We start from the raw sequence: 23418 nt of genomic DNA, 5'->3' as shown, positions 1-23418 counted from the left end.
CGCAAACACCGTCAAATTGCATCTGACTTCTGTGATAGCTTTTGACAGCAAAGGACTTCATTTTATTCTTGGCTCAAGCAACAAGCTGTCAAGTGTGCGCTTGCGTGCCTGTGAAGTGGCTTGTGCTTCAGTCTGTTGACAATGATGTTAAAGGCTTTTCATGTATTCTGACCTTGCAGAAATCAGGACTGAAAAGCTGCAGGTTCTCAGGAAGATGTTATTCTCTCATGTAGGTAGGAGGATGCTGGTGGCTGCACTGCACTTGTTTGTGCGGTGTTTCTGCACGTCACCCAGCTTAAATGTCATACAGCAGCATTGTCTGCCACCTCATCAGGGCAAGGAGCTCTTCCTGCACTATATGTTCTTCTGTCAGAAGCTAAGCAGGGAAAGGTATATATATAATTAAATTTCCCAACCTCAGTCCTGTCATGGTGAAGATCCTGAGCTGGGAAAAGAACGACAGGGTGCTAAAATTGCTGTATGTTTTCTTGTGCCTCAAAAACTAGAAGTGCGTGGAGGTGAGGGTAGGGCACCTGGGGGTTAAAAGACCCCAGCTATGTTTGTGGGGGTGTGGTCCTCTGAAGGATATTTCTTTTCATGCAGATGTGGAATTTCCAAGCGATTATCCCTCAGGATGCCTCCTAGGCTGTGTGGATGTGACTGATTGCTTATCGCTAGAGCAATTTAATGAGCAGGTGAGTACAGCAAATAAACCTTTGCAAGCTTGCATTAGCCAACAAACTTTCTCAGTAGTGTAACTCGCCTCCGTGAGATGCTCTAGAGAAGACGTTGAATGGAGATTTTAGACCGTGTTGAGAGAAGACACAACTACTACGCAGTCTTGTACGGCTAGAAAGAGAACGTACCAAGAAAGTGCATTTCAACAATGGTGGAAGGGAGCGGTAGACTAATACAGACTAAATCCATCATTGGCCTCTCTGGCAGTGGGGTAGTTTGGCTGAAACTAGTTTCTCACATACTCTGAAACTCTTTTCAATAAGGACTTATTCCTGTTTAATTAAACCAACACTAGCTTGAGAGATGATGCTGCAAGGGCTCATGACAGTCGTTGCTTCCCTTGCTGCATGGACGGATGTGCACCAGGATGCAGCAGCTGTGCTGGACTGTGGAAAACAGGAACCTGCAATGCATTAATATTTTATTTCTGGTTTTCACCCTCATTTGGCAAACTTGGGAGCTTACATCTTTCCTGGATGTGGCTTCTAAAGTACTGATTGTTTCTCTTAAAGAAATTTCATGGGGTTGTTGTAGAAAGAATTGCTCCAAGTTTTGCCCAGCCAGGCAGCAATTTTTTGCTACCTCTGGGTATAACTATGCTGATCTTCCCATCTCAGGGAGGACTCTGGATTAGGAAAGGTCAAGTACCTGTCTCGCTGATTTTGGACCGCAGCAAACAACTCCCTGAGCACAGCCAGCAGAGACTTTGTAGTTATTGCAGTGATTTGTGTGGCAGAGGACGTGAAGGGGCCTGGAAACTCAGGACAGCAGGGAAGTGTGGAAAACTCTGCAGCAATGGTGGTGATGTGCCATGGGACCTTGTCCCTGTCCCTGTGGTGCCAACGGGATCAGCTACCATGGTATAAGAGAGGGTAGCTTGGCCCAAGCACAGGCATCTAGGTCTGTAGCTGCTGGACCTGCCTGGTGCTTCTTTCTGGAGCTGGAGGTTACAGTGGCCTCGCTGGTGAGAGTTGTGCTCTGGCTGGGGCACTGGGTCACCACGAGAAGGAGCTGTGGGAGGAGGTAAGCACCCTCCCACCAGGGAGGATGGGCAGAAGAGCAGCAGGGTCTTCACGGAGACCCTGCAGAGAGGACATCCAGAACCCCTAGATATGGGAAAGGAGGGACAGCTGGAGATTACAGTGGATCAAGACTCCCAAGGAAGTCAAGGGACATTTAAGTGGCCTTTTTCTGAATGAGGCAGGTGATTTGATGACCAGGGACACAGATAAGTTTGAGGTACTGAGGCCTTCTTCACCTCAGGCTTAACCAGCAAGATCTCTCAGACATCTCGTGCCTAGAGGCAGAGTTCAAGGAGGCGGGGAACTACCTGTAGTGAGGGGAGATTGAATCAGGAGTCCTCTGAGAAATCTCAACCCATACAAGTCCATGGGTGCTGACAGTGTGCATCCAAATGTGCTGAGAGTGTTGGTAGGTGTCTTTGTAAGGCCACTCTTACCTTGGAAAGGTTATGGAGATCAAGAGAGGACCCTGATAACTGTAGAAAGGTGACTTACATCCATCTTTAAAAAGGGAAGGAAGGATGATCCTGGATACTTCAGGCCAGTCAGCTGCACTTTGGTCTCTGGGAAATTCACAAAGTGATTCCTCTTGGAAGCCAATTTTGGGCACATGGAGGAGAAGGAGATTGGGAATAGCCAGCGTGGATTTCCCTAGGGTTAAAATCATGCTGGACTGACCTGATTACCTTCTATGATCCAATAGTTAGAGCAGTGACTATCTCTTACTTTGTATTTAGCAAGGCTTTTAGCCTGGTCTCCTACAGCATGCATGTATTCAAGATGAGTCATTTGAGTCTAGGTAGGTGGACTTCTAGAGTTGACAATTGGCTGGGTCATTGGGCTTCAAAGTGCAGTGGTGGTTGCCTTGTAATCTCCTTGGAGGTGGGCTTTTTCCTCAAACTTCTTCTGTTTAATGCGTTTAGCAATGACCAGGGTGGGTGATGGAGTGCCCCACAATGAATGCTGCCTTTGGGGGCAGCAGTCGATATGCTTAGCAGCAGGGCTGCCATTCAGAGGAACCTCAACAGGCTGGAGGAAAGGGCTGGCATGATATTCCTGAAGGCCCAACACCAAACCCTGCCCCTGGGGTGGACTAACTCCCTGCATCGGTGCTGGGGAGCAGCTCTGTTGAAGAGGCCATGGGGATCTTAGCAGCCAGCGAGCTGAACGGGAGCCTTGGCATCAAGGAGGGCTGGTGGCATGATGGCCCAGTATGGCCAGTAGAAGTGATTATTCCTCTTTTCTCAGCATTGGTTAAACCACATCTGGAATGCTGCGGTCACAAAAAAGGTGTTGATAAACTGGAGTGAGTCCAGTGGAGGCCACGAAGATGGTTGGGGGCTGGAGCGCATGCCCTGTGAAGAGAGGCAGGGGAAGAAGAGAGACCTTCTGCTTCCTGCAAGGAGACTATAGAGAGACAGAGCCAGGCTCTTTGCTGATGTACACAGCAGGAGGATGAGAGACAAGGGTCATAAATTGAAAGGGGAGGGTTCAATGTGACTTAAGAAAAAAAATTCCCCAGGAGGACAGCCAAGCACTGGAGCAGGCATTGCCCAGAGGGGTTGTGTAGTCTCCATCCGTGAAGATTTTCAAGACCCGACAGGACAAAGCCATGAGCAACCTCGCCTGAATTCAATATTGACCTCACTTTGATCGGGAGGTTGAACTAGAGGCCTCCTGAGGTCTGAGTCTCTGATTCTGTGACTGACTCCATGCCCAAAATCTGAAGCAGCAGCTTTCCTCGGGGTATGTTTTATTAACTTACAAAGCCTGTGCTTAGTACCAAGCACAGCACAGCTTTTCCTGATACTCTTTCATGCCTGTTCACTCCACTGCCCCTCGTACAAGTCAGGTTTGATCTGATGGGAATCGCCCAATTCAGACCATGTAGGGCTTGATAGTGAACCAAGACCATGTTCAGAGACGGAATAAACCGATTCCTTGGGACAGAGGAGGAGGACACACCAGGCTGATGGGCAACTTCTTGCCATGAAGAGTTGGAGAGGCATCAGCAGCTGGGGGCTGCTTCTCGTGAAGTCCCTTTCTGGCTTTCCCAGACCCTGTGAGGTTTTTTAGCAGAGAGATGCCTGGAAACTAGAGATGAAGAGAGTATTTCTGATGAGGTTGTGTCTCTTCTTAGCGGGCGGAAAGGGGAGAGGTTGGAGTACGAGCAGCAGAGGGAGCTTTGGGACTGGAATACAATGAAATCTGCAGGAGTATTTGGCCTTGTATGGGAGCAAGCCTTGAGAGAGAGAAGAGGAAAGGACACTGGGGTCAGTGTAGTTTTTCTTCTGTAGCATCCACTAATGTGCAGTTTGGTCTTAAATGGAGATTCTCGTCCTTCTTGTGCTGTCTGTAACAGTGGTGGAAAAATTTGTCCTGGTCTCTCACAAGTACTTTTCTCTCTCTAATGATTCCTCCTCTTTCTTTGTGGATATGTTCTTCAGGCAGTGGTAAAATGGCTGTGACAGCTTCTTACAATCTGGAAATTGCGCTGTGGGTAACTAGCTTTTAATCTTCCCGTAGAGGAGCCTCACAATTAGCTATGTTCTCTATAAATTCCTCCCAGTTTGCTGGCACCGCTTGGCCACAGAGGCAGTGGAGGAAGAGTAGTGTATTCCAGGAGCACTGTTATCAGACCTGTTGGTGAGAGCCTTACCTCTCTTCTCAATGCCATGGCACTTCCTGATTTATATTTCACTGGCTTTTTGCTGCTCCCGTATTGCAAACTATTTATAATTCCTAATTTGTTGCCTTTTTGCAGTGGTTTTGTCTGGTTTTTTTCCTGGGATCACTTTATGCAGCGTTCATTTCCCTAGCTTGTGAGATAGACTTCAGAGATGAGGATCTTTCTGAAGTTGGTTTATGAGGAAATGTATGTCTTTGTGGAGTATCATGTGCAGCAAATGCATCTGAAGGAAGCTGAGATTCATTTAATTGTGAATGCTAGCAAGACAAAAAAGTGCGCAGTGCCAGCTCAGAAATCTGAGTTGGATCTCACTGGTAGTGGGAAATCCCTGCTACTCACGTTGATGATTCAGCCCAGGTTCATCCAGCAACCAGCACCAAAGCCACTTGTCAGCAGTGTAATCCAGCCATTTCTTGGTGTACAAAGACTCCTCCTCGCTTTGGGGGAGAGAGGGAAAGGAAGATGTGGTTTTGCCACTTATGGCGTGCAAAAAACATTGAATATTTTCTGAAGATCTACAGTATGTTAGCCAGTAAGGTTAATGTGATGCAGCAGCAGAGATGTCTCGGAGATTAAGCCACCACAGAGCTCTTTTCAGGCACTGTGCTTTGACTCACACCTCTCCTCTTCACCAACTCATTTTTGAAGCTTCTGCATTTTCCGGAAGAAATCATTTCACAAGTGCAGGGCAAGCCACGTTTGCAGATTATACCCACCACCCGAAGATGAAATAGTTCCCTGTCTTGCTCATTGTCTTTTGATGGTGGTCTTGCCTTTTTCAGTAGCCACAGAAGTTTGTTTTGACTCTTGTGACCATTCGTTCCCATAGGCAAGGGAGACTCTTCCTGGTCTGTCCCTCCTGCGACTTGTCTATTATTTCTCAGTCCTTTTGATGATGTCACCCACTCCCTATTTAGTACTGTCTGCAGATTTAATTTCCTTGCTGTTTGTATCCTCTCTCAGGTTGCTAATGAAGATGTTAGTGGCACCCTGCTGGTATTTTTCTATCATTATCCTCACTTAATATATTTTTTTTTTCTACACTTGTGCTCAAAAAACAAAATCAAGCAACTGTGCCCCGTTTTGCTGGACGCTGCACCAGCAGACTCCGAGCAAGTCCCTGCCCTGAGAGCTTGCAGTATTATTAAGGACTGGTTATTTATCCGCATTATTACCGGACGTGCAAGTCTGGCCTTGCGTAATCCCTTCAGAGGGGTCAGTCTTGCAGCTCTGCCCTACGTGTAGTATTTGAAGACGGATTGACGTTGAAGTGGTTTGTGGATCTTCAGGGCTGTGAGAGAAGTGATGACAGAACAGGATCTTGTATGCAGTAGCTGGCAGGGAGCAGAGGAAGACCAGAGAAGAGATGTCCTTGTGATTAAAATCAGCGTCACGTCAGATGACATTGCCCTAATCCCAGTTGTGCTACTTATTGCGTGAACTAGTTAAATCTGTTCCTCTGGGTCTCTTTCCCACATGGAAAGCAAAGCAGTGCTTCCCCATCAGAAGTTATTTACACCTAATTTTACTGCTCAAAGCTGTGATCTCTGGATTGAAGCTGCTCTAGGAGCAGAAGTTATTGTCAGGTAGGAAAGTCCACCCCAGGTATCAAGTGTCACTTGCTTTGTTTGCAGGGGACTGAAGCAAAAGCTGCTTTCTGAATTCAGCCCCGCTGCTGAGGGTGGGTGGTTGGCTGGTGCCAGGAGATCCCTCCGCGTGGCTCTTGAATCTCAGTATTTCCAGTTGAGCTTTGCACATCTTGCACCTCCTCGGAGCGCATTCTGGGCTCGTTTCCTTCTCTTTGTGGCAGCCACCCAAAAAGCCTTGGTTGAGACCAGAATGATCCCTTTGTTACGCTTTTCAATGCTAAAGGTAACCTGGAAACTTTTTTTCCCCCTGTCGAGAGCTCGGTGTTGACGACGGCTTTTCCTTGCTCCGGGGCTGACGTCACTGACACCTTGAGTAGAGCAAGGAGCTGCCTTTCTTTTCCTGCATGAGGTGTTGGTGACTTCAGCAGCACTCGCTGGGGAAACATGGGATGGTGCAGGCAGGGCTTGGCAAGAGTCTAAAGCAAGCAGGGAACTATTTACATTTATGCCATTTTAATGTGCTCTGAAGTCCATGTTCATTTTGCTAATGACTTTGATCTGAGAGACTATTACTTTAACTGGAAAAAGAACGTTTCCGCTGCTGCTATTTTAGTAGTTGATAGGTGTGTTTGGACTTACTTTGAATGCAAGCGCGCACACATGCCGATATCTAGATGTAGCTATTATCTCGGGCTGAAATACTGGGTAATTATGTTTGACGGGAGTAAAGTGTTTATTTTTCATTTCTAGGTGATCACTTAGTGTCCTAAATCTGCACAAGGGAACACGTCTAAGCTATTTTTGTGCCACAAGATTGCTACTATCATTTAAATAGGCTTCATCTTTCCCTCTCAGGAAATTTGCATTTAATCTCTTGTCCTCCTCTTCCCTCCCCAGTGAAAATAACACCAAAAAAAAAACGAGACTCGGGTGCCAAGGATACAGGACTTGCTTTAAATTCTCAAACAGGAGTGAAGAAGAAGCGTAGAAATTTTCTATATTTAGACTCCAGAAGGTGGCTGTTTAGATTATCTCCAAATAAAGGAACAATAGCCCGCTGGTAATATTTTCCTGAGAAAGAAGTTCATGAGGAGGAGAAACACAAACATATACGTTGATGTGTACTTCGAAGAACAGCATAAATACGTAGAAACTTTTTATGAGGACCTTCTCCCTGAAGTAAAGGTTTCCTAATGTAGGCCCTGAGCAAGACAAATGCTTGTTTGTGTGGTGCTGTGGCTGTCCTGGCACCTCCGCTCACCCCCCCCAATGGAATATTTGCCTTCTCGTTCCTGAGGCTTAGTTATTGCACCTCTACCGATAAATGATTTTTAGCAGGGTTTTGAAGGCTAGATCAGATATACTTCCTTCTGCAGCAATGTAGGTGGCTGTTAATGATTGCAACCGGTGAAAGGCCTTTGAACTTTACAGGTCCCTGAATTCTCCTAAGCTGAATTTGTCTTTCGCGTGCAGCCTGATGCCAGATCAAGTGGTATTAGGCATTAGTCTGGCTTGCAGGGATCTATGGGTGATGCATCTCTTTATTGGGTTTCTCACTGCATAAAGCCCCCCCTGGTTCATGGTTCTAGGCGCAAAGCAGAGCAGGCATGCAGCTGGTTTGGATTATAGACGGTAAGAGATGGGGGAGTTTTTCCTTATGTGAAGTGCTTTGGTTTTCATCAGAGACTCTTCTAAGGCTCCAGCTGCCTTGCATAAGCCAGCAGGTTTACTGAGGCCACTGCTCAGTCTGTTAAGATGAAGGAGAGATTGTCACTTGATGATGATTAATTTAGGAATGCATTAACATGCCAAAGAAATCGAATGATAGAGGCTAGCTTGCCCTCTCCTCTGGTTTCCTAGACCCTAGGGAAAAAATGAAGCCAAGGCTGAAGCATATGACTTAATTAATGATGACTGTGGACTTAGCCTCTGCTACCATTTCAGCAAACTAGTCAGTGATCTGGGATTTTTTTTTTTTCTTCTTTCAGATGTGGTCACTGATACTTGCCGCCTTCTTGGTGTTTGGTTTTCATTTAATCCTGAAACCAAGGGTTAGATAAAATTGACCTCGAACCTGGCTGCTGTTCAGGTGCCCCACACCCTCGCCATCCAGTTGTAGTTCCACCAGGTTGAGCCGTGACCACCCTTTAGATGGTGACCCCAAATGACAGGGGAGCTGGCAGCTACAGAATATAACCACTGCAGTAAATGTACGAGTGCCCAAGGACTATGCTTGCTTAAGCTTTCATTGGCATGTCATCGATTTCATAACCCTGAACATACCGGTCGCTCAGATGTGTATCCTGGTTCTGCCACGCGTTGTGCCGTGAGAAATCCTTTCACGTTGGTGGGATTGAATCAATAGCTGAAAGCAGCCGCCAGCATCACACCTCCTCCGGGAGTAGCAGCAAGGGTCAGCGTGGGGAGCGGCAGCTGCCGAAGTAAACCAGGGCAGGGACGTGGATGCCTTATCTGCGCAGGGCTGTGTTCACCAAAGTTAGGTTTTTCCCAAAGTTCAGCTGATCTCTGTCACCTGCTGTGCTCAGCTGTGCCGTTTTACCCCCTTTGCAACTCCGATTTATGAAGGGACTTTATGAAGCTAATTGAAGATGTCTAGCTGTATCTAGCAGGGTGCAGGTGCTGTGAGCTGCTTGAGCCAGAAGCAGGTGCCCTGGTTTCCCCTCGTCTCCTCCTCCCTGTTGCCTCTTTCCTCCTCCTTGCCAGGTCTTGTCTGACAGCACACGTGGTGAGGCTGCATTGCAGCTGAGGTTAGCCCTGCCTCTGCCATCCCTTGGCACAGGAGGATGAAAATGGCTCTTTCAGCTGAGCCTAGCACACTACTGAATATTTTTCCAAGTCCACCCAGTTTTCCCTGATGGTCATCAGGCACTGTATAAACATCTCGGGCTTTTCTCATGCTGCTTGTAGGGTTTACCACGGGCGGGTGTTTCCTCAGGCTGGGATTTGAGCCACAGGAGGGTGTTGGTGGCTGTAGGTCCAGTGACGCTGGTTCAGGGAGAGCAGGGGGCTGCAGTGTGCCCGGTGTTTGCTGGCACCGCTGAGTCCTCCAGGTCTCCCTGCAGACTGGAGCCCTGGCAGACTGCTCAGCATTTTAAAATCTGAGTGCACCAGCACGAGTTTGAATATTAAATCTACATTTCAAAGTCCTGTTATTACTTATTACGTTTTAATTGCTTCCCTTGCCCTTTGAATCAAAGTACAGCTTGTGGTGTAGGAACACGATGAGAGCTGAGCTCAAGGCTGGGAGGCAGAGAACACCCACTGGATGGTTCTGACCGGCTGGGGGAAGGATCCTGCAGCGATCCCAGCCTGCTGTGTCTGGATCTGGTTGCGTACCAGCTAAGCATGCAAGGGGCAGAGCAGGCAAGGACTGACAGGCATCGTTGTGGGAAGAAGGGGAAAGGAAGGCAGGCTAGCAGAATTCCTTGTGCATCCTTGCGAAGGGAGCCTATGCCAGCACATGATCTGCCAGCAGCAGATGTAAGCTCTCAAAAACAGCAGGGAGGATGTTGACTGCAACAATGCATCAAGGCTGTGGTTTGTAACCTCAATAGTAAGGCAGTTAACTTTTTTTTTTTAACAAAGACATTTTGATTGCCAAATCCATAACCATTAGCAGCTGTGGTTTTGAGCTGTTCCTTCCTCACACGTTGCAGTCTAGACCTGACAGGCTTTCAAACAAAAGTTTGGCTGCTGGCTTTTGTTTGTGTTTCTTTAAGATCCTGCTTTTTTTCATTTCACCCATTCTGTTGATTCGGATTGAACATTGACGCGTATCCCTTTCCTAACCCAGCCTCCGTAGAATGGCTTCTCTGCATCCATGTGGTCTTCTGTGGCCAAGGGCAGTGTGTAGAGTTCCCTGGGTGCATGTTCACAAGGCTGCAGTACTGGCTGTTTCTGCCTCAGGCTAGAAAATTTGGTGTTTGTAGAAAGTTGGATCTGCTTTGGGGTTTCTGTTTAGGAAAAATGTTATGTTTCTCATGGGCCAAAGGCTGGCTGACTTGTGCTAAGGCAGAGGGAACGGGTCCTTAAAAGATGATGCTTGAAAACATGCTCCAAGTTGAAGGTTTGGTGCAAGACCATGTCATGAGGGAGATCAAACCTTGAAGTGAAGCACTTGGTGCTCTGCAAGCTCTTTCCAAAACTGGAGGTCTGAGTCAGGAGAAGGTGACACGGAGCAGTGGCAAACCTGGATCTCCTGGCTCAGGCGATGGCTCCTGTTGCCAGTCAGGTGTCACCTTTGTGCGAACGTACCCTAAGCACTTCAGGGTGAAGGCTGGGTTGGAAAAATTGGCTAGATGATCTCCAAAAGTGAATGTCCTTGTAAAGAGACAGTGGAGACTACTGCTGTTAGAACAACAGATGGGGAAACAATGCTTCAACACCACTCTCCTTGGAAAAGCGACAAGGGCGGACGCGGCTTGGGCACAGTGGTTCCTGAAGCCTGGTCCTGCAGTCTGTGAGAAGGACGGGATTTTTTTTCCCCCCCTTGATATTAAATAACTCATACCTGCAGAAGGGCCACACAGCCAATAACTGAGCTTCAAGCACTGGATCGGTTTTGGCTGCAGCTGTACCTGGGCAGGTCCGCAGGGTAGCTGCAGGCAGGAACCAGGGATACTGCTTTTCATGCCCGACTGAAATCAGGCAGTTTGCAGCACCCACAACTGGATAAGCATCGTCTCTCTCATTTTTGATGGCTCCATTTCTCCTGCATCCGTGTGTCCATGTTGCAGGCATTGCTGCGAATGCCCCTCTTTGGCTGCGGCACCCCTGTCGCCCACCAGAAACTCCCGACTTTCTTTTCCCTTCTGCAAACCACTAAAGAAACATTTTCTAGCTGGATGGTGAGCAATTTCCCTCCGGAGAGGACGAGAAAATGGCTGTTTAGTAGTTAATTACCTGTTACGTTAGTCTGACAGCTATGAAGCTTATGAGGCATGCAAGAAGAGCGGATCCGCCTTTCCCACAAATCACCAAGAAAACAGGGTGAAGGAAGTTGCGCCTGGCTCCCAGGGGGATGCCTTGCGTCCTGCTCCTCTCCCTTGCACGTGGCCAAGGGGCTTCTCATAACACCCAGGGAAGAGCCCAGTGCGTGTTTTTGCCTGCTGGGGAAAGCTGATTTATTGCCACTGCTGGTTACAGCAGCCCTGCTCTTTCGGAGGGAACGCCGTCTCCGCCAAGATTATTTTTTTTCCCTTTGAATGCATTTTACGGTGAGCTCTCTTGCCAACACATGGGCTCCACTTGCTTTTATTCTTTCCAGACAGTGTTGCTTTCCAGTGCTGCCTCTTTTATTTCGAAGCTCTTGGAGAGCAGCAGGGAAATGAAGGCTGAAGCTGGTGTCCTGGCCCGGCGCTGGCTGGCAGAGCAAGCTGTATTTCCCATGTTGTTCACTGAGGAGGCACGCCAGGAAAATGATTCAACCCTTTCCATTATTAACCTTGCAGAACATGTCAACCACCTCCTTGCTGTTCGGTGCCAGTGCCCCAAGGCCACCCCCCGGCAGCTGTAAGATGGAGAGGATGGCAGCAACCCGCCGAAGGACTACAGGTTCCAGCGTGCAATTCTCTGCCGAGCTCCAGCTAACTGGGATGCGCACCGGGGCCGTGTGCTCAATGGGCAAGAAGAGCGGAGGAGAGCTCAGGCTGCATTGCAGGGCTCTGTAGGCCAGCATGTGTAAAACGCTGGGGCTATTCCCGCCCGGTGTTAGCATTCAGTCTCTTGTGCTGCATCTGCTTGTCTCCTTTTGTGTCCGGAGACCTTAATGAGAGCAAAAGATGCTCTCGAAAGGTCGCTAACGAAGCTGCTGGGGAGCGTTTTGGCTTTGTGCTGCGCAGAGCCGCTGCTCCCTTGCACACGGTGCCTTTGTTCCTCCCTCCGATGCACCGGAGCAGAGCTCATCTCGTTAGTGATGGTTTGGCTCCCCCCCTGGCACGTTTTCCTTCAGCTCTTTCAACTCCCCTGCCTTCAGTTCATGGCACTTGCGTTCAATCGAATGCAGCTTATTGGGGGGGAGTGAAGAAATCGAGGGGCTCCGGACAGCCCTTCTCCATGTTTTTTTTCCCCACTGCCGAGATGGAATCGGGACGAGATAAGGGTCCCAAACCCCACATTGTTACCAGCAATGCAGGGCAAGCCTGTGTGGCCCCTGCATCCCACTGCAGGCTTTACCCAAATCAGGAAAAATAATATTTACTTTAACAGATTGGGGGGGTGGGGGGGTGGGGAGAATTAGCAGGATTTTTTTTTCTCAAATGTCACAGAAGGTGGGTTCGTGTCTCTTCTGGCTCCGAGCTGGCTTGTCCCCTCCTTTGCTCTTTTGCTGTGGGCTGTGGAGTGGGGAGGCTGGCAGACCTGCTGCTATTTCTGGTGGTGAAGAGCTGGTGATGGGAGACGAGGGATGGGGAAAACAAAGTGTAAGGAACATTCATTAGCAATTATCCCTGCTTGCAGCTTGATTGGGGTGGCTGTTGGGGACATCTGATAGCCACTTAATGTATGTTCAAAGTGCTGGCTCCAGCGAGAGGGTGTATCTGGTGGCCGTTTTCAGAGGAGCCTAGTGCTCAGCTCCCTTTTCCAGCTTGTACTCAGATGCTACATTTAACCTCAAGCTCTTTCTGTGTGTGTTAAGCTGCCTTGAGATCTTCTTCCCCCCCGCCCCCCGCTAATCTCTTCACAGCTAGGTTCTTACAAACCTGTTAGCAGCAAATTGAAGCTCGACTGATGCAGTCGCAGAGATGGGATGAGCAAGGGGGGGGGGGGTGGTTGCGTGGACGCCAGTGTATGAAAAATGTATGTGGGGTTTTCAACTGTGTGAAGCAGTGGGCTGGAGCAGCAGTTGGTAAGCTGTGACGGCTGTTAGCAGCCCACGGAGCCCACCATCCTCCCAACTGCCTTGTCGCAAGCCCGCTACGAGGTGGCAGAAGGTCTGAAAGGAGGCTGAATCTTTTTTTTTTTTTTACACCGTAGTTCCATTGCATAACCCCTCTCTTTTGAGCTTTCCTGCTCATCTGCAGGATTGGAGGAGGGTGGGCTTTCTCCTTTTTGAGGGACAACCTGGCCCTGGACTGTATTTGTTGTAGAGGGCCTTTTTAGCAACCTTCTCCTAAATGCTGAGTTGCTTCCTGGTAGAGGCAATGTCAAAGCCTGGAGTACTGGCATCTGTCTTATTTACACCCTCAAGATTATAATACAGTGCACTTGTAATTAAGAAGGAACATCCCCCATCAGACTCCTGGCTGGGTTTGATTCCTGGTCTCCGGTAGAGAGGGAGTGTGGTTTCCCTCTAAGCTGACCTTTTATTTAAAAAAACCTGCTGTTGCAGATTCTCTTTGCTGGGGATATGCTCTGCCTTCTCTGGTGCACTAGGTGTGGCCTTTGGGCTTTTACTTCAAGTCTCAGGTTTGCTGAAGTGCTGATGAGCAGTGGCCACTGTCGGAGGGGTGTAGTAGTTGGGAGTAAATTTTTTCTCTGTCTCCTAAACTTACTGTGTTGCAGATTGTAGAGTGCCTCGACTGACCTCTTACAGCAGAAACATTGAGAAGTGAGGGTTTTTACTCGGTAGACACTTGGGCAGCTTTGGAAAATGTAATGGAGGCAAAACACAAAATGTGTTTGGTGTCTTGGTGGCAGCAGCTCCGCTGAGAGCATAAGTCAGCTGAATAGTTGCCAATAGGAGAGGCATCTTTGGTGCAGAGCAGGTGGGTACTTATGTCCTTGTGCTGAGCTAAGCTGCAGAACGAGCCACAGAGGTGGAGGAGTGCCGCCATTCAGCCACGCTGTCTGTCTGGATCCTGTTGACGACCAGACGAGATAGTGTAAGTACAGTCAGTAAGTGTCTACAGGCAACATTGCTCATGGTGATGATGTGTGACGTCAAGAGCAAGCGCTGTTTAGGGGACTAAATAGCAATAGGGAGTGATTTTGGGTGGGAAATACTATAACAGCTCCAGTGACCTCTAGAGAATGAGGTCCATGGAGGTGGTTTCTAAACATGTTAAAATATTGGCAGCTAGTTACAGGTGCGCTGAGGAGAGGCTGTGCTCTTGGTTGTAGTGATGTGTCGTGTGGCAAAAGCATATCTGGCTGTTTCTCTGTTCAGTTTGCAGGCAGTGGTTTCAAGAGATGCAGCGGGCACATCTAACTTCTTGCTGCTCTCTAAGAGGAGTGTCGGTTCCTAACAGCCCCTGGCCATGCTCCTGCCATTCACCCGCTTCACCGGACCCTTCTTTGAGCAGTTCAGCCCATTACCCTGGCAGAAAACTGACTTTACCCAAAAGCTCCCTAAATTTCTGCAGGATGAATAAGTTGAACTGATTTGCGGAAGAGACCGGGGAAGAGGGGAGCCTGGCCATTAAGTTGGCTCAGCATCTTGTGAGAGCTCAGCCTCACCTTCACCTGAGAGCATCTTGTCTCTAAGCAGAGGAAAGGGTTACAGCTTTTTCTCAGCTCCGGCAGGCAGGAATATTCTGCTTTTGTTGTTCACCAGGATGGGATAAGAGGTTTCCGGGGTAGGTACAATAGGAAGCCTTAAATGTAGCGGCTTGACAAGGGGCTCCTTCCCTGCCTCCTGGGAGTGAGATGCCAGAGGAAGGACTGAGGCTTTTAAAATGCAGGACACGAACGGGTTTGGCACACGTACAGAAATGTACCCTGGGAGCGAAGATGAAAGGCGGCGGCGTGGAAGCGTAAACCCAAGTTGCAGCTGTGGCATCCGCCTTGGCCTTGGGATCGGATTGAGCTGGAAGCTTTTGGAGCTGAAGGCTTGATCCTGGTTTCACATGAAAGCTGTCAGTGGAGAAACCGATGTGGCTGTTGCTTTCACTGCTGATGCCAGAGTACCTGTTACAGGGATGTTCCCTGCAGGGGGGGCTGGTAGGCATGTGAGGGGGGACATGGTGATGTCCAGGTCCACCAAAGAGATGGTGGCTGAGGAGATTTGGGAAGCAGCTGTACTCCAGGCAGCAAGACCTCTACAGCACATGGGTCCCAGACACACAACCTGGCTGACGAAGCCACTGGCAGAACCGTGTGTAGTATAGCAGGGATGGACCACTTCTGCGACCAGGTTTGGATGAGGGCTTATGGCCCACCGCTTTATGGTGTGACCTTTGGAGGCGGTGCTAGTGTGGGAGCTGCGGGGTACGTCAGGTCCTCTGGCTATGGAGGGACCACCAGTCACCGGCATGATGCTGAGAGCAATAAAGTGGTGCCAGCATTTCACACTCACCAGGCGTTGGCTGGGGATACTCACATTGGCTCTTTCTAACCTTCCAAGATCCTCCTTCCCTGCAGATGGGAAATGAAAATCCTTGGCATCAGCATGGAGCAGTGGAAGCAAGTCAAGCAAAGTGGCTCAGCCAAAAAAAAAAAAAAAAAAAGAGGAAGAAACCTGTCCAACCCCAGATCGGTACAGCAGGGCATCCGTGTGCAATGCAGATCAGCATAGCTCTTTCTCCCCTGGCGCGGGTGTTGTACAGAGCAGCTAAGTACATGTACGTCTCTCTCTTGCTCGATGAATGGCTCTTACATGCTGTTGTAAAATGAGAGGGGCTGGGAATGCTTTCCCCGGTTGATCCAATCCCGGTGTTGGGCTTCTGTAAATCTCCCCTAACCGCTGGCAGTGCTGCCAAACCCTGCTACAGCACAGGGAGAGCGGGTTGCTCCCTGCTTCCCTCTCTGTGCCCAGCTGTTCCAGGGCAAATCCAAACTCATCTTGGCAGGTCGGTGAGAGCTTTTCAAACACTCAGCCTAAGAGTCATTTGTTAGTAACAAATGGGGGATTTGCCAGGACACGCTGCTCCATCTGGTCTGGCATCCTGTCCCCTACAGCAGCCTTGACGGATCTGCTCGAGGAAGGCAGGGGAGGAAAAAAAAACAACACAAGGCGGCAGTTTTCCCATGGAAGGAAAACCACTTCCGCAGTCAGTTTGAACAGGGTTTCCTGGGCTGGAGCACCTTCGTGGCATGCCCTCACCTCTGCACCTGTCAGCGCAAGGTCTGCTTCTAATAGAGAATCTGAAGTGATGGTTGGTATATACATTTTTTATTACTGTTTTGCATTTCACTTCTGAACACCAGTGAGGCTGAGCTGCATTCAGACAGGACTTCGGTGCACTTCCCTCGCTGAGTTTTTTTCTCCTTTTCCCCCCTGTGGTTAACGAGAGAAACAATCTGTTTATACTCTTCCTATAAAATTCCCTCATGTCTTCATTGCAGTGAAATCTCTCCGTAGACTCCATGCGTGGAGCCAGCCCTGCACAGAGATGGCCGGCTTCTCTGAGCCATTGACTTGGCATGCTGCAAGTGTTTTTTTCTATTGCTTACCTTTTGGATGCAGACAAATCTCAAGGGCTGCCTCTCCCACAGCAGGATGGTGCATGCTCTCCAAATCTCAAAGTGCCTTGTGTTTGGACAGTTTTTTTGGGAAGAGGTGGGGATGTATCCGTAGCTGGGAAACTGCTTCAGTAGAAGAGGTGGCTACCCCTCTAGTGGCCATCGTCTCATTGGGTTTGCCAAGCTGTTTTGGTTGAGGTGCTGGTGTGCTGCCTGTGACCGGCTGGGGTTTAGCAGGGGTACCCGCATCCCCGGTCAACTGCATCCAGGCATGTATTGGCCTGAAAATGGGTCCCACGCTTGTCCCAGCACTAAGCAGGCAGTGAGCAGGCAAGCTTGTGAGGGCAGGGCCCCCGACTGCCTTTCTCTCGACACCCCATGCTTTAGATCAGATTAAGCCAAGTGTGAAACCACATCTTTTAGGTGGTGAAACACAGGTCAGTGCTAAAGGGGGCTGAAAAGTCTTAGGGAGCACACAGTGAAGTGGCTCGGTGAGCAGATCTGAAAAGGGAGCAAGCTCTGGGAGAGGCATGATGAGAAGAAGTTTAGCGAGGGGCTCACTGATTAAGACTCAAACCTGCAATTGTTTGTTTGGGGTTTTTGTTTGTTTGTTTGTTTTCATTAAAAGTTCTTGAACTGGTTTAGTCTGAGCTGCTGCAGCCTAGGTATAACCCATCTCTTAAATAACAAATTTCTCTGCTCCTGACCGCCAAGCTCTTTTCACACCCGCGGCAGTCGGTCTGACTGTGTTTTGTGTGTGTGTGTGTGTCTGTGTTTCCCAGTATCCAGATCTGAGCCAGGAGTCCGGATCTCCATTTGTCTTTATCTGCACTAATCCCCAGGAGATGGTTGTGAAGTTTCCCATCAAAGGAAAACCCAAAATCTGTAAGTAGTAAAGTTTCCACAGATGCCCCCCTTGGCCTTTCGTGCCTGCTCTCATCACCACCTCTGCTTGCCTTTGCCATATGAGTTCGCAACCTTTGCCCTGTGCTCTTTGATCTGTAGGTGTTTGTTTAATGACTCGAATACATCAGTAATATTTTTTTTGTCTTCAGTTCCCCTTTCCCCAGATGTTGCTTCCTTCCAAATACATGCCTCTTCCTGCCTCTGCAAACACTCGGGAGTCAAAGAGCGCTTGTGTCTGCAGCTGATCCGCTTCTGGCATCAGCCTGGGTCGGGATATGAGCCAGCGCGGCAATGCTCAGGCAGATCCGCGCTAGCTCCTTGCCTGCGGTTCAAAATTACCCTCTCACCCATGAGGATGGCGAAGGCTTGAAGCAGCAAGAGCTGCAGGGCCAGATGGATGTTCTCCATCCGCAGGCCGGCAGGATGGGATGTCCTGGCAGAACTTGCAGGGAAGCGCCGCAGCATCTGTCCGCGCTCCGCTTGCCAGCGTCGTTAGTCCCTTTTATGAGCCACCAGCCCCTCCGCAGGCTGCCAGTTATTCCTGCCCACTGCTGTAAAAAGGATGGAGGAGGGATGCAGCAGCTGGGGAGCCTGCAGTCAGCTCCATCCTTATTAGCAGCCTCCCCACCACACAGCCTGGGGAAGGCACTGTACACGCTTTCAGGGGATGTGAAAAATTAATTTGACGGGCTAAAAGCAGCATAAGCAGAAATAGTCTTGGCTGTTTGTTTAGCAGAGCTGATGACTGGGTTTTCTTTCTCGTTTGCAGAGTGATTCTCTGCGAGTAGTTACCTAGCAGTGTAGGAGCAGCAGGATTTCTCAGGACCGGTTAAGAAGGGCTTTTGAAGCACACTGTAGGGTTATTTTTGTTGCTTTTGAGTTTGTTTCCCTCCCCCCCCCCCCGCCCTTTGCTCAGAGAAGCACCGTTCTCCTATGGCTTCGGTCTCTCCCTGGGTGCCGGGGGTATTCCCACCCTGCCAGGGTATTGAGCAGGGCAAAATGATTTGGTTTCTTCGCTGCCTTTTGTAGCAACATCTGGGAGGTGCATTCAGCCGATGGCAACAAACGATGCCTGGTGAGCTGCAGCACTCAGATCTTGCTAGCGGCACTGTCCTCCCTCAGGGACAGGTCTTTCCTAGTGCTCCGGTGAGCAGGCAGGGTTGCGCCACGTTACTTAGGATGCAGATGTCTTTGCTGCAGTAGAACAGCCTTGCTGCTGTTGCGTGCTGGAGCAGCCGCTGCATCCTCTTCATTATTTTTTTTTCTTCTTGTTTTAACCTCTCCTTGCTCTCATACAGGCTCTCTCATGCTACTTCACTGCCACACCTGCCTCCACCCGGCCTGTGGTTAAGAGGAGAGCTGCCACTGGCAGCTGAAGGGGAAGCTGCCACGCGGTGTGAGCGCAGGGCGGCCGGCTTCTGCGCGTCTGCCTTGCCGGGTGCAGGTGCTGCCGGTCCCCTCCCCATCTGTCACATCATCTCCTTTGTGTTGTGACACTTTCCTGCTTGGAGAAGGATCAGTCTAACAGCCTGGAAGGAAGCCGGCTGTGCTGGCGGCTGCCTGCGCTGCCCGCTCCTGCTGCTGGCCCTGCCTTTCCTGCCCTCCATCCCGACAGGAGCTGTCACGAGAGCAGCGGCAGGGGAGACTGTAGAGTTGTACGTTCCCCTCCCGGAGGGGACGTCATCTGTCTGGGTGATATTTGTGACAGCCTAGGGAAGGAGCAGGGAAGCCTTTGACCTTTCACTGGGGTAAGGCACTGTTTTAATAGGAGTTGGCATTACATCCGAGGCAGTCAAAAGCTTAATTCTCCAAGCTGGAAGCAGAGCAGGGGGAAGGTGCCGGCTCACGTCCCCACCTGAGCTCGCTGGCTGCCCTGGTCTCCTTGAAGCCTGGCTCCAGCCATGACAAAATGCCAGTTTGTCTTGTTGGGAAGCCAAGCCAGAGTGGTTTTCCTTGCCAGATAACAGCATGGACCTCGCCACGATGACATCTGAATGCTTCTCCGTTGCAAATTAGTTGTTTCTAGCAGCCTGGGGATGGGGAAAAAAAAAAAAAGTAACATAGTTTGACTTTTGCTGCCAGGGTTATTGTTTGTGTGGAAGGGACGGGCACTGTGTTTGTGTTGCATCTGGGAGCATGGCTCTCCCTAAACACATCCCCGCTTAGTTTTAGTGCGTGCGGACAAAGCTCGGTGCTGGTTCTCATGGGAGATTTCCTTGAATCAGGGCAAAGCTTCCCTGAAGCCTCCCTCGAGCATTGCTGAGAAACCTCCCTTCAACAGCCAGCGGCTGGAAGAGCGTGGAGAAGCGGGCAAAGGGACATGTCGCAATGTGAGACGAGAGTCCTTAAATCATTGAGTGGAAAGACAAGGGGACCCTGGGGCTGTGGCCTTATTTTTAGCCTTTTCCTAAAGGTTACCTAGCTGATGCTTTATGTTTGCCAGCTGGTAGAGCAGAGGAGCCTCTGATCGCTTTTGGGGTCCAGGAGGAGCAGGCAGGCATGTTAAATACGAAGCTTATAGCCCTGGAGGTGACACAGTGTTGGTGGTGGGGGACCAGAGCATGGAGCGAGTGTGAACTTGTTGCCTTTCTCCTGCCAAAAACCCCACAGCTTGGCGACACGGCAGTCTGACACGCTGCTTCCGGACAGTCTGGCTGTGCTGGCTCAGCCTCGTTGGGTGCCCATTGCTGTTTCCAGCCATTGCAAGGAGGGAGCTTCTTCCCCATCCTTAGGCAGGTGGGGAAAGTGTTCTCCCACATAGGGTGGCAGAGGGGATGGTGGATCTCCCAGACCTTGTAGGGGACCATCTTCCAAACTCTGTGGGCTCAGAGAGAACACTGTCTAAAAACAGACGCTCCAAGAAATGCCCTGTGTTGTCCTTTCGCTTGGCCTCAGTTTTAATTTACTCATTTGTGATGGTGGAAGACTTTTGCAGACAGTCTTTTGTGTCCTGTGGGCTGCAGGTTGGCAACTGCTGCACCAAGACATTGGCAGTGTCTGGTTCCTGCTCCCAATTTCAACCTGACTATAGTCACGTTTCAGTTTGCGGATCTATGGCACAGTGACTTGCAAATGCTTGCTCACGTTTGGTTTTTATTTGGTTTTTTTGTTTTGGTTTTTTTTTTTGCGTGTGTTATGGTTTTGGTGCATTGAACTTCCTTCTCAAGCTCAGACAGCAGCAAGGCTGGCCCAAAACTTGGGCTGAAGGAGGGGGACGGATATCAGGGAGGCTGTGTTGTGTTGGTGGGACATCCTGAGCGAAGCAGTTTTGTAACCTGCCTCTCCTGGGAAAAGTGTTGTCGGACCTTTCGTTGAGCTGAAATTGAGAAGTTTTCTTGGTTTGAAGAGAAGGTGATGGTCTCTGGCTGGTTTGGAGCCATTTTCTCTGGACAAGCGCCTGCTTCTCATGGCACACGGGCATTTACCAGCAGTTTTTGGAGCAGTGGCCAAAGTGGGACCGGTTTGGAGCCCGGTGGACCTTGTCCCCACCGGGGATGAGATCTGCTGTGTGCTGCAGCTGGGTTGGAGCAACATGGCTCTCCTAGAGGCCGCATGGGCTGTGCTTCACCCACGGGGTGACACCGAGTTTGATTCCCCGGAGGGACAATGCTGAGGGACCCAGATGAAGTGCTGAAGTGCTGCCAGCTCTGGCTCCATCCAGCTCACTGGGTTTTCACTGGGACAGGCTCTGTCTGTCCATCTCCTTGGGATCAAACTCTGATCCCTTTGCCTCCTTTCCTGATGGTGTAACCACAGTGGATCCCTATGTCCCTCCCGAGGGACACAGGGGATGCTCCCCAGGGACAGGGGCTCAGAACAGGGTCTGTAATTTTTGCTGCTGGCTTCTGCAATGCATTGGAGCCCCGTCCCTGCTCCCAGCTACAGAGAGAGACGGGACGAGGCTGACATTTGGAGGATGGGAAGACACAGGGAAGCAGGAGCAGGGAGGCGAGTTCCCAGGGAGACGTGGCATTAGAGGAGGTGACTGGCGCTGGTTGATGGCAAAGCCTCTCCAGGAGGCCAGCTCTTTGCCGTGCTGCCTCACTTAAGGTCACCTTCCCTTCCTTCCTCTCCCTTTTGGAGGAGGGCCCTTTGCCTGGGAGAGCAGGAGCATCCTTGGGTTTTTTTATGGGCAGGAAGAGGGGGACAGGGACACTCCTCCAAGGCAGTGCCTCGGCCTCCCAGCTTGCTTGCCATGCCTGGCTTTTGGCTTCTTCTGCAGGAGTTGCCCAAATCCTATATTCTTTGTCCTGCTCCTCTCCCAGGTGGGAGAGCGGAGCTGGCAGCAAAGCCACCGAGGGCTGTGAAGGACAAGGGGAGGCAGCTTTTGGTCCAGGTCCCACCTGAGCAGCCGGCCATGGGTGCCTGGGCTCCCTGAGGTGCTGCCTGGTGGCAAAGGCAGCGTGGCCCTCCCAGCTGGTGGCCTTGGAGGCCACCAACCTGGCCCTTGGCAGCACAGGGTGGTTGGTCCCCATCACATTGTGTGCCCCATTGCGTCATCGTCCCCAGGCTGAGGGTTTGTTGTCCCCAAGCCCAGCTTTCTGCCATGCTGTGGCGAAACATGTCCCCAACATGGTGCTTGATGGTCCCCCATCGCCTTCAAATGTGTTGACACGCATCCTGCGGGCGAGTGAAGGGATCGTTTCCCCCCCCGGTAGTGGTGGGCAAGCGCTGGATGTTAATTTACTCTCCTCCTCACTGAATTTCCCCCTCTCCAGCGTCTCTTTGCCGCGTTGGACATGCTTGCCCCCGGCTCCCTGGTGTCGCGCCTGCGGAGGGAAGCCACGGCGGCTGGAAACGCCTGGCTCCTCAAGCACGATAATTGAATGTGACAGGAACACACTAACTAGGAGACCTCGCTGCCTCCAGCTGATTTGCATTGCAAATAGCATTTAAAATTAAAGAGTGATGAGGGTTTGTTGTGGTTTTTTTTTTGTTGGTTTTTTTTTTTTTTTAATCCCCTCTTTACAGGGAAGCTGGATGCAAAGATCCATCAGGGAGCAAAGAAGGGGTTAATGAAGCAGAAAGTGATGGGGTGAGCCGGTGGGGAGCAGCAACATGTTCCCACGCAGCACCCGACTGTCACCGAAGGTTGCCGGGATGGTCCTCAACTCCGGAAAGCAAGTGCAAGACGGATTCCAGAGCGCTGTTAGGTATTGCTTTATCCATTGTATTCCAAAAGCATTAAAAGAGACGTGTTTTCACCGAGCTCTCACCCAACAGCCCTGTGCTTCCTGGGAAGTCACGCACTGCGGACAAGGGTGGGTGGGAGATGGAGCTTGACGGGATGGGGTTCAACCAAGCGCTGGGATCTCCACATCTCCCGTGAGCACCAGATCCCAGGACAGGCGAGGGGAGCTTGCCAGCAGCGGCTAACCCCGCTCTATCCATCTCGGCAGGCGGGAGGTAGCTCCATCCTGGCTTTGGGAGCGTCTCCCTCCCCAAAATGTGCGTTGAGGTTTTTTGGCTGGATAGGGTCAGACACATTGTGGCGCTGGCCTCGCAGGAGAAAGGCAAGAAACTTGTGGGGGGACAAGGGGGATGGCTCCCAACAGCCGGCGAGCCTGAGCCCTGCCGAGCGTGTGCTTGGGGAAGTGGGAGACTCAGGGTGAGAGGTGGGCTCTGTTCTTGCTCAGAGGCTTGCTGCTCATGGGAGCGTGCCCTTCCAGCTCTTGGCATCGCTGGGAAGTGCCCAGCCTTAACATCCCGCTCTCCTGATTTGTATCAAAGCAGCAGCCACCCTGCAAAAGCTGACCCGCCCCTCCAGCAGCTGTGTGCATGAGTTAAAAACCCGCTCTGCCTTATGAATAAGATTAATTTCTCCTTTTTCTTTAATCCTTCATATTCAGCATCTCCCCGCATTGCCATGTCTGTGCTCATTATGCATTCGTGTTCATTGGGCTGTGAGCCTTTCCTGCCATGTTGCTCCAGGCTCTTCCTTGTTGTGGTCTAAGTGCTCCTCCTCATTCCTCAGAGCCCACCCTGCTCTGGAGGGGACAGAGCAACCCCTGAGCGCTGCTGGCATCCCTCCTCCTCCCCAGGGCCACAGTGGGGAGCAGAGCAGGGCTGCCGGTTCAGCTGCTTGGCGCTGTCACTGGCTACAGGTTGTCCCAGC

General features: G+C 50.5%; 1 protein-coding gene across 4 annotated transcripts in view; it reads left to right on the top strand.

Moving 5' to 3' along the window:
- The window catches only part of TRIP4 (thyroid hormone receptor interactor 4), a 34940-nt gene extending 11522 nt beyond the window's left edge, over positions 1-23418 (top strand). The window contains exons 11-14 of one of the 4 annotated variants that reach the window (XR_007507460.1): positions 604-695; positions 17180-17282; positions 22275-22456; positions 22703-23418. Coding sequence is in view for 3 of the 4 variants with exons in the window: in XM_049811995.1 (XP_049667952.1) it covers positions 604-695; positions 11510-11728 (311 nt within the window). In the remaining variant the exon portion in view is untranslated. Of the gene's footprint in view, positions 1-603; positions 696-11509; positions 11744-14163; positions 15402-17179; positions 17283-22274; positions 22519-22702 lie in introns of those variants that run through there. The other 3 variants (XM_049811996.1, XM_049811998.1, XM_049811995.1) reach the window with 3 other exon arrangements.

The sequence above is a fragment of the Accipiter gentilis genome, chromosome 10 (genome assembly GCF_929443795.1).
Source record: "Accipiter gentilis chromosome 10, bAccGen1.1, whole genome shotgun sequence".
NCBI lineage: Eukaryota > Metazoa > Chordata > Aves > Accipitriformes > Accipitridae > Astur > Astur gentilis.
Note: the sequence above shows the minus strand (reverse complement) of the source record. Positions and strands in the feature narration are given on the sequence as shown.